General features: G+C 42.0%; 1 protein-coding gene across 1 annotated transcript; it reads left to right on the top strand.

Annotated features, from left to right (window-relative positions):
• The first annotated feature begins 256 nt into the window (after positions 1–256).
• On the top strand, positions 257–18,122 carry LOC307229889 (vesicle-associated membrane protein-associated protein B/C-like). Its single transcript, XM_080000002.1, has 6 exons — positions 257–499; positions 6,007–6,159; positions 11,042–11,145; positions 14,103–14,183; positions 15,132–15,311; positions 17,940–18,122. Exons 1-6 carry the CDS (start codon positions 442–444, stop codon positions 18,099–18,101), a joined length of 738 nt encoding a protein of 245 aa, XP_079856128.1. The 5' UTR covers positions 257–441; the 3' UTR covers positions 18,102–18,122.
• Positions 18,123–18,781: the final 659 nt, after the last annotated feature.

Here is an 18,781-nt window from a genome sequence, read left to right on the forward strand (position 1 = left end):
ATTAATTATCATAAATAATAATAATTATCATAAATAAAAAGAATCACTTTATTAATATAGCACCTTTCTAACCCAAGTAACACCGTGCTGTACCATCACCGCACAAAAACAAAGCGCTAAACACGAGCGTGCGACTCGACAGATGGCATTTCCAAGCGATAGTTGGCCCCTTTCTCCCACGCGGCTTGAACGCAGCATAGGTATGCAGCGCTGTGACGTCACGCAGCCGCTCTCTCCCTTCCTGCTGCATCAACAGCGCTCCCAGCCCCAGCCCCAGCTCCAGCTCCAGCTCCAGCCCCAGCCCCAGCGACCCCCCGGGGGAAGGGACACAGCCGCAGCTCGCCACCGCACATCGGGACAGTCGCCGCCGCCGCCGCCGACGCAACACTTCACCTGCCCGAGCTAGCCGCGCTTGCGACAGCCTCCGTGGAGCTGCGGGACATGGCCAGGCCGGAACAGGTCCTGCTCTTGGAGCCTCCGCACGAACTGAAGTTCCGAGGTAGGAGGGAGGGCCCGGGCCCGGCACGGAGACGGGGTCCGGCTCTGCCCACTGGGCAGGGACGCGCAGGCCGGCAACACGGTGGACAAGCACTCAATCACACACCGTGGCGTTCCTTTGAGATAGTGATAGGCGCAATAAATCGAGCACTGTGAGGTCAACGGCTAGCTGGGTAGCTGCTAGCCGGTTAGCAGGATTTGCTTCCGCAGCTAGCCAGGCCGCGTCCAGACCGTTTTTGCCGCAGACGCAAATCGTCGTGGAGGCGAAAGGCGTGATCGTGGGGTTCCACTGCGCGATTGTATATACGTGGGGTTGGCCATAGAACTGGAGCCGCCTGTTCGAATGGTGACTGTGCAGTACGTGTTAGCCGTCAAACGTCTGAGTAGCCCCGGTTAGCTAGCGCCAGCTCAGCCTCTGATTGGCTGTCTGGCTCTGTCCGTCACCCTGCTGTCACGTAACAAGCAAATAGGGATCGTTATTATTCAGTTATAATACAAATATTAATTCTGATTAAAATAGTATATATTATTATGCATATTATTGTATCCTGCTGCCTGTCTTGTAACATCCTGATAATAAGGATGCGATGATATTCAATAACACTGTCATATTCGCTACGACAGTGACTGAATAGAATATAAATATTGTCAAACAGTAAACGTGTGATGAATTAATCATCGTATTCGTTTTTTCTCCTTTGATTAGGTACTGTGCCCTCGCTCTTTTACTCCACTACATTGACATAATGGCAGACGTCACATGACTTAAGTTTTGGGTCTTTTATCGGGATTTATATTTATCATTGTTTATAATATAAAAATCCCATGAGCGCTTCTCTACAGAAGAGACGGTGCAGTCACACGTCATGCTGTATTGGTGCAACAGATACGAAAAGTACTTTCAATACTTGAAGTATATTTCAGAGCAAGTACCTAAATACATTTTACTCAGGTGGAAATATCTTTGTGGTATTTTCACTTTTACGAGAATAATTCTATGTCTATGGGATGTTTGTCCTTTTACTTAAGTTAAAGGTCTGCATACTTTTTCCACCACTAAATTACTGAATGAGTCCGAAAACAGAAGCAACCCGTCGTGCGCACGGAACCAAGATATTTTTATATCACGTAAATCGATCGAATGCATGACCACTCCTTCCTCCCACTCATTCCTGAAAATGTCTGCCCATACTTTTTATGTGTTGTTCCTTGACAGTGGAGGTGGCATCCATTGTGCAATAGTATCACTCATTGATTTGTAGGCGTTGGCTGAACAGGAAGGCTCTGTCACTACGTCAGGCCATACCTTGGATTTCACGTGGTCGGTCGTACTTAAGCTAATAAGTAGGGCATTTTGTAAGGTTGGAGATAATAGTATAAGACTGTCAATGAGCGCTATTGTATACATGGGCCCAAACCATCTCTGAAGCGATGCAAGATTTGAAAAGATTAAAATTCCCATATCAACATGGTTAGTTCTATTTTAATTGGTGGGCTCGCTTGAAAACATAAGGCAGAGCGTCAGAAAATGAGTAAACAGCAAAAAAAATTAATATATTTGATGACAGTCATTCAGTAATTAATAATAATTATATTAATTGAAAAATATATTCATTTTCTTTCCATTGCCATTTTATGTCTAGGCTAATTTTAAAGAATGTTTTCAAGTCACGACTGTATCGAACTTACAGTGATAACGTCACCAAAAAATGGCATCCTTCAGAAACATCAGTTTCGGTTGTGGATTCTGCAAGTTGGGTTCTCATCCAGGTTCCAAAGTTGTAGATGACGTGTATCGTCGTTGGTGGTGCCAGCTTAGGTGTTGAGCCAAGATTGGGGTTCTGAGTTTCCTCCCTGTCCACAGTCAACCGGGACAGGGATTGATGTTTGCTGCGGAGAAAGCTCGCCCAAGCTCAGGCCAAGATGAGTTCCAAGAATTGCCCAAGAATCAGCAACTGGGAAAAGGCACAGACAGTAGATATAGCCGGCACGGCACTGCCAGCTATGCTTTATGCTGTAATGCTTTATGCCGTAATGCTTCATGACGTAACGCTTTATGACGGCGTCTTGCGGAACATGCTCTCTCTAGCCGCCCGCGATCATGACAGTGTACAGTAGTCAGTGGTGTGGGCTTAGATCTTGGGCCAAGATTGAGGTTCTGAGGTCAACGATCCTGTTCCTCTCAAAAATCAACTGGGACAGGAATTTATTTGGAATCTGGTGCATGTGTTAGTTCTAAAAAAAATGGCACAGTTCCACATTTTTCCATTTTTACAGTGAACACCTGCTCCTGCTGTACTTACTGCTTATGTTATTTTATTGATAGTCTCAAGGAAATGTCCACTATTTAGGAATATCCCTTAAACCACGTCACTATTTTTTGATGGATACCCAGCCCTAATGGATGGAATCCTTTGCACTTGCTATGGAATATGTGACATTTGCCTTTGAGACGGTAAACTGTTCAGGCTCTAAATAGCTGCTTGGATACTCAATGTCTTCTACCTCGACCTGTTTTCAAACCTTTTGGGTCTTATCAAACAGGTTTTACAAAACAGACGAGTGGCAGCATTTATTATACTTGCATCATTCCATATTTAGGAAATAATGGGATGGAAATTCTCAAGAACTAGCAATACATATCAGTTAAGTTCCCTTCAATTAAATACAAATAATTATTTTCATGCCATATGTCAGTACCTTTGGCTCGGGATAATTGGAAATCATAGCTTTATCTTTCTGTTGAACAACATTAATGTCGATATAACTGTTAATTACCCATCTTTAATAAACAAAAAGCCCCTTCGCCACATGGTTCCGTAACATTGCTGGATAAAAATTATCCGGCAAAGGCAGTAGATAGTCAGCTCACATAGCCTGCTCTACTGCTAAGTTTTGTATTGAGTTTGTTCCTGCTTTGATGACTCTTCAGGATACATTATGTAATACTCGCGCAGGAGGTGTCTAATATCACGCGAGACAAGGCAACACAATCGTTTTTTAGACCAGCGCATCTCTCTCCCCACCCTGCGGACGCCTCCCTCCGCTGACTGAGAGGGGACAGAGCCCCTGTCCCCAGACGCAATAACCCCAAACCCAAAGTTATTAAAGTGTGATCATTTTCAACCTGCCCGACAACTCTCTGCCTCCGGAGAATGAACATTCTGTCTCTCCCTGTCCACTCACTCCCTCCAGCTCCACGCTGCGGTGCAGCCGGCGAGCCAGCCAAGCGCTTGTGCCCGATGTCACCGCACTCCTAACTCTAAAAGAAACATCTAGAGTCTGAGTGGCATCTTTTTAGAAGAAAAATAATAACATTTAAGAATATGAAGACCTGTCTCTTTAGAGACTGGACGTGTTTCAGTTTCCCATCTTTGCAGGCGAGCTCATATATATATCTCACCGGCTCCCTTTCCCACAGGACGCCGATACAGAACATTGCTGGTAGATTTCGGCTCTCAGTGCACGTGGGGAAGGGGCTTAATTGTGCAACACTTCGGTGTTACTTAAACCTCATTCTATCCTTCAGCGATTCATGGCTTCTCTCTTAGTCACATATGTTGGTTGAGTTAGCATTTAATTACAACTTCATATAATAAATTTATGTTGTAAATGCTTGATCATTGAAATTAATTTAAATCATTGTTTTTTATATTCATTGTATTTTGGTTATTATTGGTTCGAATCATATTTTAGTGAATAAAAAACATGTATAACATGGAAGTATGTGTTAATTTCACATGTTAATTAGGCCATTATAAAAATCAATGTATTATCTTCCATTGACTATTCTATCAAACATCATAGGCAGGTCGAATTCTAGAATAATTTTGAATGTAAAAATAGACACATTTTTATCCGTATGTTCATCAAAAGAACAAGAGCACAGGCTTGAACTTTAGACTTCAGCATCTTTCAAGCAGACGCCAACAAAACAGCCCCCCCCTTTCCCCAGAAATTGTGCTAAATCTGGTTGTACTATAAACATCTCTCACCTGCATCCTCATATTGACTTATACAATGTCTACATACAAATATATTTGGATATTATCGTTTATTTTTTGCCTGCTGCTATGTTTGTATTGTTTTACGCAGATTTCTGAAAGTCTAATTTTCTGTATCGCATAATGCAAATTCTGCTCTATTTTTTCCAACCGTTTTCTGTATTTGACTTTTCTCTGGAGTTGTAATACGGATTTTGCCACCAGTGAGAAATCGGAAATGCAGCTACTGTAATGGGTTGAACAAATGTGGCTTTGAAAAACAATCCTCAGAGATCTATTGTGCATTGGCATTGCTGTCTGTGACATTGCTTTCTTAAGGCCTTAGTGTCCCGAAGCAGGGATTTTTGTAGATAGAATAGGACGCAAATACAGTAGTTCACCATTTAACATTTTGATCATCGTTGACATAAAAAAAATACATTTTGCATTTTGAATATAGGGTATTATCCATCCTTTTTTAAAATTTCAACGGTGACAAATGATACAAGAAATATTTTTGGCCGAAAAGATAGTGTTTTTTCAACATAGTTAGTAATGCTGAGCTAAAATAGTTTTTTAATTAGCTAATTACATAGTGCTGCATTCTACATATCTTAAGGACAGGAGTGGTAGTAACAAAGTCCAAATCCTCAGAACTGACCACGGTTCTGGTAAGAATGGAGATTAGCGATCTCTGTCCCAGAGTGGGCAACAGCTGTCTGTGGTAGACTTCATAGAGAAAGCAAAGCCCTTGCTCTTCCCTTTTCCTGGTAACTCAGTATTTGGACATCTTGTAAACCTTGCCATTTTCGTTTGATCCTATGTAAGCGGTGCCTGCCCGAGGCCTGAAGATGATGAACCCCCTCCCGTTTCTGTCCTTTTTTTTTTTCTTAAACCGGTGCTGCTTATAACTGAAGTTATGCAGCAGTTCATGGTGGATTTGCATTCCCGATGACTTAGTCTGCTGATGCTCACAACATTAACAGCTCACAATTATTACACAGCTCACATAAGCTGTTGGCTCAGGTTACTACTACTGTGTACTCATTGTTGTGTCATTTTAAATCATCTACGATTGTCTTATGTTAACATTGCAGTGCATAGGCAAATTTTATGATTATTTTTCTATTACTATCAGAACCAAGTAGCACTATCCACTTTACCTCTGACGTTATTCCTCCTCTATTGTTAATGTTGGGTTTTGTGTTCTCTCTCAGTGCTGTTCTGTAAAATAAGCAACATTGAGTCTGTCTACTCATCATGACTTTTATCTTTTTAAAATGCTTTGGTAGGTAAATTCAACATTCTATTTAATTTCAATTGTACTTCATTTAAATCAGAAGTTACATAGCCCTCTATCTGACCGCAAATTATTGAAAGGCACATTGAGGAACCACTGTATGAATTGAAAGTTCAGGGTTTCTCAGTGAGTAAAAAGTCAAAAGTCAAAATACAAAACCAAGCTAAACCTTGCTATTTCTCCTTTTTTTTTTATTTTTTATTTTTTTGTTTGTTTTGTTAACAGGTCCATTCTCAGACGTGGTGACTACAACTCTCAAGCTCTCCAACCCTACAGACAGGAATGTGTGTTTCAAGGTGAAGACGACAGCGCCTCGTCGGTACTGTGTACGGCCAAACAGCGGCATCATCGATGCAGGCACTTCAATCAATGTCTCAGGTAAGAAGCTGAGGAGCTGTGAAGGAGAGACCATGCCAATTTAAACCGCTTTCAATTGCCCGTCTCCGTTTTCCGCTGTCTGGATACCTCCAGCTTTATTTTTTGGGCCAATTTAGACTTTGTTTTATTTGGGCAAAATGCTGTGAGTTAAAGGCTTAGTTATTTGTGTTGAAGTGTATTAGGTGACATTTCTCACTACAATCTATTTTTCCACGAACAGAAATCGGTTGGATATACCAAAGATATGTTACTGAGGGGTGGCCCAGTAAACCGTATCTTTAATTATTTTCATAGCTCTGTATTTCACAGCCATTTCCCCAAATCCCACCTCAACTGCCACCCCTCCCCCGTTTTCTCTTCCCGTTTGCTCAGTGAGGGTGACAGCTATCATATAAGGTTTCAGTGTCTCACCACTTCTGCCTTTTATACCCACAGACTCATTTTACAACCCCCCCCCCTTTATATCTGGTGTCACTTCCTGCACACCATGTCACTTGGGACAGTGGTCACTAGTGGGCGACAAATCACAACACAGTCCAATCGATTAGCTGAAATCATTTGTGACAGCGACTGGTGAAAGGTGGTGAAAGGTGGACCAATGTCATCCAGTCCTGCAAATCAACTCGCAAGTTTCTCTTTTTTTTTTTCTTTTTTTTTTTTAAAGGACATACTTAGGGCGAGTATCAGATATTTTCGCACGTTATTTTTTGTACTTTACACACTTTAACCCACTGACATTGACAGGTAGTCCAGTGGGGCAGTGGATGGGGGTGGAGTTAACCAGCTAATGTTACCACCCATTACCTGCCTCCGAAGTGTGGAATAACTTCAGGATCTCTTGAGGGGCATTTTCCCTGCTAGAGGAGTTTAGGTGTACCAACAATATAATAAGCATACGTTCTTCAGATATTTTCAGATTGCAACGTATGACACACCATTCGAAAGCTTGCAACCAACAATTTCATAATCAAAAAAACTGAAAAATGGCCTACTTGAGATCCAAAACACCAAGTCACCTTTGTCAGGCTCATTAGGCCAGCCTGAGACATTGATTTGGGTCCCAGGATAATGAGCTGTGTGTGTGTGTTTTGAGAATGTAAGAATGAGCACTTACCTCTTTTTGTACAGTCCAGCTACAGTGAAACCTTTGAGTATGTAATTTAAATCAGGCCACAGTCTATATAATAGCGGGTTGTTTTAGTTTCAGGTCTTGTACATTGAAATTGCAAAATTCCAGGTTAATTGTAAAGAACAACCAGTTTTAGCGCCATATTGGAACCCTTCGCTTCCTCAAGTCCCGTGTGTTTGTGGTTAAGTCTGACTTCTTACTGTCGGCAGAGTGGCACAAAAGCAATGTGGAAATTTCCCCCCCTGTCAGAATGAAAGGGAACGTTCTGCCACTGGATACCTACAAACCTCTGATGTGTCATTTGCTGGCTCAGTTGAGGATACGCACACAGTGCTTTTAAGGCCTAACCCTGTTGAAACTTTATATGCTAAATGTAGCCTTCGCCGCAGGAATGGTTCTGAGCTTAATTGTTGTTACGCATGTCGAGTGGAAAAATGTGGTGTGAACGTCTCAACAAGACTTGTGTCAACTAATATTGATCTCCTTTTAGGAAAATGTCAGAACTTCTCTCATATGAACATTCTTTCCGGAATCAGAGAACTGAATTCATTTGTTGAATTATCCTTATTACTATGCCCATGCAAACAGTCCCTAGTTTTGACAAAGAGTTCAGTGCAATTTTATGCACATTAGTACAGTGCAGGAAATTCTCATTATGAGAAGATTCAAGCAATTTTAAGGATTCGATTTTTCGATTTAAACATGTGTTTTTCTTTCTTTCACACATAGTTCCCGGTAAATTACCAGGATAACCTTTCCTGCATTGCTAGTGAGTTTCACTATTCACACATGCAGCTACATTCAGAAACATTTCTGTCTTGCGCCTTTTCACACATGCCATGATTATGCCGGAATAGAAGGGGCAAGGGACAGTCCATCAGAAGTCACCCGGTGCGGTCCGGAGCCCATTCCCTTGCGTGCACACAGAGGATGTATGTGAACATAGCACACAAATACAAATATATATGCCTCGGAAATAAATCCTGAAATAAATAAACAAGGCAATAAATATATAAATGAGTAAATATATGCCGACGGACTGGGGGAGGTGGTGGTGCGCCCGAGCCCCCACCTCGGATCTTTCATTCTGATGCATGGAATCTTTCATCACTTTCATTGCACCGCGGGGTATCGTGAGACCTTCCGAATCTTACGCCATTTTCAAGCACGCAAAGTAAGAAAGCGAAACTCCTGCAATGCACACAGTGCGGTGGTACAGGTGCACACTCGCTCCCTCTCCCATTTCAAAACAGAAACGATATTTCTTTATTTTATTTTGAACATTTTGATTAGGCTATTTAGGAAAACAGTAAAGTTTTTTGAATGTTTTGAATAGGCCATTACAAAAATAGGCTCGCACCAATGCACACTGCTTTTTGATCACTGGCAGATTTTGAACACCCCAATATGGCTACTATCTAGGACAATATTAAAATACAGTACAATTGTCAAAAACACAGGGAGAATTGCTCGATTTTCGATTTCGGCAATTATTTTTGTTTTATAATGATTTTTATTGAATGTGTCTGACTGCGGAGAACACAATCAGAAGTCGGAGATCAGGGCGGTTGCGCTGTGAAGCCTAGCCGAGGCCTACAGTATATCTCAAAACTTTTGATCTTAGTTACATTTTCAATCTCAAGCTTTAACGTATCAGTAGGTTTGCTGACCAAATTCTCCTTATGAATATTAATGATGAATACCGACAGTAGAGATGGCGACAAGTTTCCTTTTTTTGTATAATATTGAGGCTACGGTCCGAAGAGATTTTCCCTATATTGAAAGATTTTCCGATGTATGTTTTCCTATGTAGGAGTTAATCCATTGCATGGCATATGTATAAATGAATGAATGAATGGAAAAGATTTGTCAGTGAACCACTGGAAACACTTCAAGGTGAAGATGTAATTGATCCTGAACTTAACATCTATACTCTCAGGACCCAATTAATTACAGACAGAAAGAATTCCTTTAACCACTGTCCCGCTCTCCTGATATAGCTACATTCATTAACAACAAACAGTCAGTAAAAACATTCAGGTTACCAGCTTGTTTGAGGGTGATGACTGCAATTAGTCCCTATGAAGTTTATGAATGATTGTCCAGCGTGAAGTAAGAATACTAAATCACACCATTAGCTTTTGTCAAGGCCTGGTTCAAGTCTTCAGATCAAAGACTATTTAGTTCATTTTCCCCCTCCCATTTTGTCTGTTTTTCCATTTATTTGGTGTTCCTCAAAGAACTTGCACGCTCTCCTGCTTCCATTCTCCAGCATTGTCCCCTTGGACCCAAGGTGGATGGCCCTGTAAATTGGGTCTGACTGAAACAGGACGTTCTCAATCTGTTCCTGCCGTCTGTTTCTGGTTTGTAATATCGAACTGCTCTGATTGCTGTAATGGTGCACTACAACTCTGAGGTTTTCCACTCTGTGGAGAATTGGCATGTGCCATATATGAGAACTGTCCTGGTAGCCACATCTGAGAACACCACTACTGGCTTTGAAATTAAGAGGTCATTTGTTTCTAATGAAAGTCAAAGAGGCACGCATGCATTGCACACAGAGTTGGCATTGATGTCAAAATTTGCTTTTTGAATTCCAGCGTCAAAATGCTTTTGTCAAAAAAACAAAAACAGTAATGAAGGCCCATCAATAGCCATTTTCATCCCCTCTTGACTCCTTCAGTTTAGACCTCAACATAAGAAAGTGGTCATTGTAAATCATCGTCACAGCTTTAAAATACCTTTTTCTTTTTCTGGACCGACATCAAATAACACGCAACTGACTGAGTGATTTGATGTGGCGATGGGTTAAAGCACTCCAACCCCACACCTGTTTTTTGTTAGAGCAATATGTAATGTTGAGATGAAAAACTACAGGGTTGGAAGCTGTTAAAAAGATTACCCCCTGGGGATATTTGTAGATCCATCAATGTTTCACTGTCATGGTAACACGAACACGGACATGAATCATCTCCACCGTATTTCCAAGCAGCAGGGGTAAGTGCAGATCCTTGATTCTGTGGAGAGGCTCAATTTTACCATTTGACAAATATGTGTGCATTGCATTTGATACTCGCTAATGCCTCTTTAATCCGAAAAGCTGAAGGGGAACGTTAAGTTAAGAGAGGGAAAAGTTCCTGACAAAGAGGGCGGAGGGCCTAATCGCCAGCATTCCATGAGCGTTTTTATGTTTTTGGAATGGCGACGGTTTATAATACTTTCTTCACCCACAAATCAAGTAGTGCTCCTCCTGCCTGTCTGCTGTAATTTGGATGATGCAAATGAGATATCTTGCAAACCAATTATCTAGTAGTCTCACTGATTGTTCCAAAATGCTTGGGGTAACGAGCATATTTGAATAATAATGGCTTTAATTTATATAGTGCCTTTCAAGGGACCCAAGGTCACTTTACACACACACACACAGAGTGAGGCAATCTGAGTTTTGTGACTCAGATTTGAGAAGCAGTGACATACACGCCAGCATCCCCTCATGATCCATACATGTCTTTGATGGTGGGAAGAAACCGGAGCACCCGGCGGAGAACATGCAAACCCCACACAGCAGGACCTGGGATGGCCGGGGTTCGAACCCAGGACCTTCTTGCTGTGTGAGGCAACAGAGCTAACCACTGAGCCACGGTGCCATGGAAATTTTCAAACTTATTGAAGAAGGGGGGGGGGGCGGACCTAATTATCCCCTTACATGTGAAGAATGAACGTTTTCCACTTTAATTTCATTTCTTGTTTCAGTTATGCTGCAGCCTTTTGACTATGATCCCAATGAGAAGAGCAAACACAAGTTCATGGTCCAATCCGTGCTGGCCCCACCAGACATGACTGACATGGAAGGAGTGGTGAGTGTACTTTGTCAACTTACTCAACCTTTGACTCTCTTTAGTGTAAAACTAATTACACCACCGTTATTCAGCTAGAAGACGGTGCCAGGCATGTGCTTGCCTTTACATCGCCTTTAGTTACTAACTTGACACAATATACTTTGAAATGAAGTTCTAAGTTTGAGTTACTAAGATGGAAAACCACAACCTGAGTAAATTGATGAGAAAGAAGTATTTTTTTTTTTTTTTTTTTTTTTTATGAAATTATTTATCCTGTAAACTACAAGAATCCAATTCAAATATTGCTGCAGGCGGCAATCCAGGTTAGTCGTGTTAGTTACGAATTACAGTTTTCAGAGTTCCCATGAAACGCTGCATCACTTCCTACCGACACCAATTACAAATTTCCGAGTTGACATGGAACGCAGGGTGGACATTCTGCCCACTGCTTCTTTATTGTCTTAGATTTTCGGCTTCTCTTTGGCATCTGGAACATGATAATACACAAACTATACAATTATTTCACATCTCAACAATGGATGGCTTCGCTATCTCGGACGGATAAAAAAATAGAAAAACGATTTGTTCAATAAAAAGATTTTTCTTATTCATTGCGTTTCAGTCTTTTGCCATGCTTTTAACACGCATGTTCATATCACGATGACAATGAAAATACAACGTGATCGTGCAGCCCTACACCACCACGTACCTCGCCGGGTTTGAATGCCCCCGCAGAGACGAAACCTGGCCATGTATAACTAATTGGATAATGATGTCACAAAGCACCCGCTCCACAAACAAATCAAGGTACGCCAATGTGCTACTACTTCTGGTCAATTTTCATCGTTTTTTACTAATTCCTGCTCCAAATGTAGATCGATATGGATCAAATTTCGAACCACGAGACGTTCTAAAGAGACCTCAACCATGTCCCTGGGTTCAGCGGTTGTGTTCCATACACTTTAGCCTGAACAATGACAAGGAGAATAATAATAATAATAATAATAATAATAATAATAATAATAATAATAATAATAATAATAATAATAATAATAGAAATCTGAACAATAACAATAGGGTTCTAGCCCTGCGAGCTGGACCCCTAATAACTGATAAGAATACACTACAACATATCATACTCCAATTTCTAGGGTTGCCCCCAAATAGTTAACCGAATGAGAAGAGTCAGTTAGTTAGTTGATGAGAAGAGTCTTGGTCAACCAAGTTTTTCATTTGTCGGTTGATCGCAGAAAAACGAAAAGGTCCATTCAGGAGCTGCACCATCAACCTGCACCTAAAATCAACCTTAACACCTCCAGTATATTGCTGGACTTATGTATGAAACACTAGAGAGCTTTTAATTTGAAACAAATTATATCCTGCTTGTTTGTTCCGACACATTCAGAAGAATAATTACAGTTTTTGATGGTTTGCCGGTAATTAAGAGGCGGCTCGCTTCATGCGTGCGCCCTGCACAGAGCTCGTGAATTGAATTTATATTTTAAAGGCTGGTTCTAAATTATTGTGTTGGTGTTACTGATAAATTAACAAAATGTTCAGCCCCCCTGCGGGTTTTTTCCGACACATTCAGAATAGGGATGTTCCTAAAGACAAATTTCCTTGACCTTTTAACATTTAAACTTAGACTAGTCTAAAAGTCAGAAAAAAAAAGTGTATATTATAAAAAATATTCTGTATATTATAAGAGCCATTTGTTACTGTTAATCACATTCTTCAATAACTAAATCGTGTTTTAAATGTCCCGACGGACCAGGCAGGTGGTGCCGGGGACAAGGAAGGCGCAGCGACTAAGAGGGACACTGACACCGGGAAAACTATCTTCCCTACGCCACATTTCAGTACAAATTATGTTATTATATGTAATTGAAATGTGTTTATTAATAAAATAATAATAGGGCCTAATATGTTAAACCGATGTAAGGTTTAACCGGTATAATTAACAGGCGGCTCGCTTTGTGCATGCAGTGCGCGTAAATTAAATGTATATTTTAAAGGCTGGCTGGTTATGAGGTTTTGTATTTATCTATAATGTAGCACAGTGTTAACAATGTTGTAACATTCTTTCTCAGCCCTGGAATTCAACCCATTATTCTGATGCCCCAATAACATATATTTCAAAAATAAGATTAATATTATGAACATGCCACTAATGGCTTGAACTGACGCCTAATAGTTAACTCGGAAAATAAGTCGGGGGCATCCCTTCCAATTTCCCACGTATAACACAACAATTGAGAAAATTGAATGTATATAAATAATATATAAAAAGCAATTACAAATGGTTAAACTTGAGGGGGTTCATCGAACGGGTGGATACACTCTTATATTATCTTTTAAATGTTGTCACGCACTGAAAAGTGGTTAAACAAGGGAGACACCGTGCAGCGCTGCAGTATTGTGCAACCCTGTGTGGGGGTGGGGGTGGGGGTGTGGGTGTGGGTGGATGGCAGGAAGAGCACAATACAACACAGAACTTAGCCTCTAAGTAATAAATCCGTCTTTCACAACCAAAGTCCCAGGCGACAGCAGCTAGAGCTGATCATTTTACCATTGGACCACAGTTGGGAACGCTGGAAGTGTGAAGGGAGAAGAGCGATGCTCGCATGACTCTCACTCGGTAGAAATAGAGTGTTGGTGAACATCAGGGCTAAACTAAGAACTTGTGAATGAAGGGAAGGGCTAAAGTTTCATTCTTTGAAATGAAAGAATATCTGTCTGTCTCTCTCATACAGAGATATAAATCACCTTTTATATAAGTCACAACTGGGATCTCCAATAGAAGAATTAAACCTAGATGTCAAGATTGAGTTTTAATATTTTTATAGAGAAGTTTGACTTTTTCCTTGGACTTCCATTGAGATGCAGGACGTCTGAAGCAAATGCTTCAATCAAAATTTAAAAAATGCAAAGCCTTGAAATGACTGTCCCAACATTCATGCTCTCCGCCCCTCCAGTGGAAAGAGGCCAAGCCGGAGGAGCTGATGGACTCCAAGCTGAGGTGTGTGTTTGAGCTACCGGCGGAGAATGAGAAAACGGTGAGCACACTCGTCTCTCAACATTCTTCAATTCCCTCTCTGCCATCCAACACCCTGCGCTTCACACCCCATACAAGCCTTACTTCTCGGCTGCACACAACACAACACCTTCTCTTTTCTTTTACTCCTATTCTCCATTTCACCTCATCTCCTCCATCTCTCTCTCTCTCTCTCTCTCTCTCTCTCTCTCTCTCTCTCTCTCTCTCTCTCTCTCTCTCTCTCTCGTGTCTGTCTTTCTCTCCCTTTATCTATATTTATCGCTCTGTCTTTCTCCTCAGCATCCCCCCTTCATCTCTGCCCCCCCAGTATCAGACGTGAACGGACATTCAGTCGGCCACTCTCCACTTTCATATTCCAGTTTATTATTATTATTATTATTATTATTATTATTATTATTATTTTTCCGTTTCATTACGAGCTCCATGCAGCTGTGGGGACGTTATCTGAAGCTTCCTGACCACCAAGGGGGGGCAGGCTTGTGTTGTGTTCTTGTTGTTTACATTTCGTCACAAGCTGTGAGATACACGCCTCCAGGTGAACCGCAGAGTCGTTCTGAGATATCGCTGATAGGAACCAGCTTCACCCACTGGGTGAATTCTCCGCAAATCTTAGACCGACAGATTTAGGAGAATGTACTATCGTGCCATCATATTTCACAATGTCTGCTTGTATATTCTAAATTCCGTGTTAAAGAATTTCACTGATTACAATATGGTATTGATGCTATATCTGGTATTAGTAATACTATATGTAGTGTTAATTTGATATAAGACCAAAACTTCACAAATGTTTCCAAACTCATATCTGAACTCGTACCTTGAGACACTGTTATATAAGCTACCTCGCCTCCTTCTTTGTGCTGTAGAGAAAACACGTCCGTGTTATCAGTGAGAAGCGAAGCATTTATCAATGTGGCTAAGACCATCCCAACACTTCCATCTCCAACAGCACGACATGGAGTCCAACAAGATGATGTCGTCCAACCTGCTGAAGTCTGAGTCCTCCACACTGTCCATGAAGTCCATGGGCTCCACCCTGGACGACGGCGAAGTGAAGAAGATCATGGAGGAGTGCAAGAGGCTGCAGATGGAGGCTCAGAGGCTACGGGAAGAGAACAAACAGATCAGGGTGTGTAGATCAGCCTGAGGGCCAGGGCCTTCATTAAATCATAAATGCGATGTTTACAGTTTGTTGAGAGCAGCTGTGAAAGTGGAAATAAAGCCTTTCTGTGCAGACACGACCAGATTTAAACGCACAAACATGTTGAAAATCCATTGAGACCTTAATGGATGTGATGAATGGGGTGTGCTTATTGATCAGTTTTAACAAGCTGGCCTGCAATTTGAATATTGAAGATGGGGGGGTAAAAAAAAAAAAAAAAGAGTTTTTTTTTTGTTTTTTTTTAAATCATACTAAATATGAATCGTATGCGCAGTAGTCACATGGCAGGGCGTGCAGTGTCCAGTAAGGCAAATTAACTCAAACACGTCATGCTACAACCTTTTTGCTGCTTGATACAAAAGGAAAACTCGCACGGTTCTCATTTTCCATGACTAATCTAGAGAGAGAGAAGTCTGTCTGATATAACATAATTTACTCCGATTTAAGTGTTCTTGGTAGGGTCCGGTGGGAATAAAGAACCAGCTCCAAGTTGGAACCGGTTCCAAATTTCCAAGAACTGTGGATTCTATAAGACACGTGCATTTGGATTCTGCTTTCTCTGATTCTGACTTCAGTCACTCCCCCGACTCGCTCACATTATTTTGTCTCGGTGCGGCAGCAGACGGGCAAATGTATTAATAATCCATTCAATGAGTTATTTCCCGAAGTGCCACGTTCCCCCTATGTTTGTTTACATTGCTCCCACATGCAGATAACGTAAAGCCCTGTGGTCCATGGCGTAAGACATTGCCTGAAAGCAGTTCCGCCGCTAATTTGCGACATAGCCATGGAAACTGTGTTGTGGTGCACACACACTGTTTACGTCCTGGACCATGACTGACCGCAGCAAAAGCTCCAAAGTTTGGCTTAGCCTCACTAAATTTAAATTTTAGGGTTTTTTTTGCTAATATTTTTCCATTTTTATTTTATTTTTTTGTTTGTTTTTGTTGATCATTCCTTATAAGAAAGAGTAATATATTTTTTTTATAAATGAGGAGGAAAAAGAAACCTTCCTGGCACAGTTGCCAGTTTACTGATAATAGCCTAAATGTGCCAAGAATAAAGATGTTATTTTTATTTTCTATGCAGTCGCACTCCCCTGCAAAATTACCCCAATTATTCTTGAATGATTAATTATTTCCAAAAAGAGCTATTGATGTCATCTGGTGAAGATTCCTCTATTTTTTTCATATCTCAGTATATATCGTAAGAAAAATATATATATATATATTGCAATGTCAGTTTTTGCCAATATTGTGTAGCCCTAACTCATGTTGAAACTGGCTGTAAAGACAGGTGTCGGATTCTGTTTGTGTCTTAAGACACACACACACACACACACACACACACACACACACACACACACACACACACACACACATTCAGTGTCCGCGTCATTTTTACTTTGAATGGACTGGACACTGCAAAGCTGTAATCAGTGGCAGATCTCTGGGTCTTAAAACCATAATGTATTTTTTGCCCATCGGTGAGTGTGCCATCAATCACAATTGTTGGAAGTAGGGTTCAGGATTGATGAGTTACTCATATATGCTTGAACTGTGTTGATCGCACACACACACACACACACACACACACACACACACACACACACACACACACACACACACACACACACACACACACACACACACACACACACACACACACACACACACACACACACACACAAGTAGGAGCCCCTTCAATTAGACCCCCTCCTCCCCTTTAAGTATTGCCAGAGGCAGAATGACTGTTGGCCGCTCCGAGGCTGAGATTAAACTAACAGGGCGCCCTCCCTCCCGCTGCTGGGAAATGCAGTGTGTTAAAGCTTGGCGCCCGATGCAGTCTTTGGGGATTGAGTCTGATGGAGATCGAGACTTATCCCATTTCTTTGTCTCACTGAAAGAGAGTGAGAATTTGGCTTTATCCCTCTAACCCAGTGATTCCCAAACATTTTTTCATATCAAGCACCTTTCATACGCGTTTGATAGGATTCAGTCTCTGGGAGATCAAAGCGAGAAGATTTTTTTTATTGTTAGATATGATTCAGTCCAAACTTTGGTATCTGTCTCAGGGCCGACACAAATTTTAGAAATAACAATTCAATTATGTTAAAAATGTAGTAAGATCAAAAGTTTAGACGGATTTATAAATAGATTTTTAATTGTGTGTAATTTATAAATACACTGGTTGACAAAAAAGCAACCAGACAAGATACAAGATGGTTGACAGTGGCCCAAATCGTGTTTCCCGGGGCACCAGGGACTCCGTTTTTGTCGAGCCCTGTGCTTAAACTATATTAAGGGATGTAACAGTGAAGCAGTCGTGGTGATACATTCTCTAATGGTTCTAACATCTTTAAAAAAGAAAAAAAAATGGTGAAGTATCATAATTAATAGTTTTTCCCAGAGACCCCCCCCCCCCCCCTGGAGCCTCCTGAAGCACCCCTGGATGTCCCCGGACCCCACACCGAGAACCACCTTGCTAACTGACTGACACTCTGGTCTCTCCCTTATTTTCCCGATCTTTCAATCCTCCATCTTTATCCACTCTCTGTCTCCCCCCCCCCCCCCCCTCCCTTGGCCCCCCTCTCAGGAGGACGACGGTCTGCGGATGAGGAAGAGCAACGTGATGTCATCTCAGCACTCCTCCTCCTCCGCTGCCGTGGTGAAGGAGGAGGGGCTGACCGCCCGCACGGTGGCCCTCATCGTGCTCTTCTTCCTGGTGGGCGTCATCGTGGGCAAATTGGTCCTGTAGAGGGCGGCGCGGTGCGGGCTGCCAGCAGCATGCTTTTTCGGGGGGGGGGGGGGTTGAAATCAACCATCGGATTTTTGGATTTTGGATCAGAAATGCCATATCAATGGGTGGGGGAGGGGGGGGGGGCTGTACCAGTTTTCATCCAGTCTCATTTATGTAAAAAATTCAAAGGAAATGTGTGAGGGGAGTGGGGGGGGGGGGGGGGGGGGGGAGTCATGTTATGAACAAACAGCCGTTGCAGGTCTTGCCTCTATCGTAGTCCGTACATAATCATTCTGGCCCTCTTCCCGAAAACTTCAGATATACTTGTGGCCGGTTCAGGGGGCGGGGGCGTGGGGGGGGGGCGGGGGGTGTAATGGAATTATGACATAATGCCAGTGAGACCGGTGAGTCTTCTGGCGCTGGCATGGTTGTGGTGGTGAGGGTGGTGAGGCTGAGTCCGTTTGCGTTGTGTGATTGTTGTTCGAAGCGTACCACTGTTTCTCTTCCGAAGTGACGGAGGCCAGGGCCAGCATATACGCAATGCCTCCCTCCCACCCCTACCCTCTCCCCCGAACTCTACAGTATTTCCAGTTTGGCTGTGTTTCTTCCGACTAAACCCCCCCCCCCCCCCCCCGTATGGAAGGAATGTAAACGTTAAATGTTCCAGACAGAGAATCGGGGTTTACCAACAGGGCTAT

The sequence above is a fragment of the Zeus faber genome, assembly GCF_960531495.2.
Source record: "Zeus faber genome assembly, chromosome: 5".
Taxonomy (NCBI): domain Eukaryota; kingdom Metazoa; phylum Chordata; class Actinopteri; order Zeiformes; family Zeidae; genus Zeus; species Zeus faber.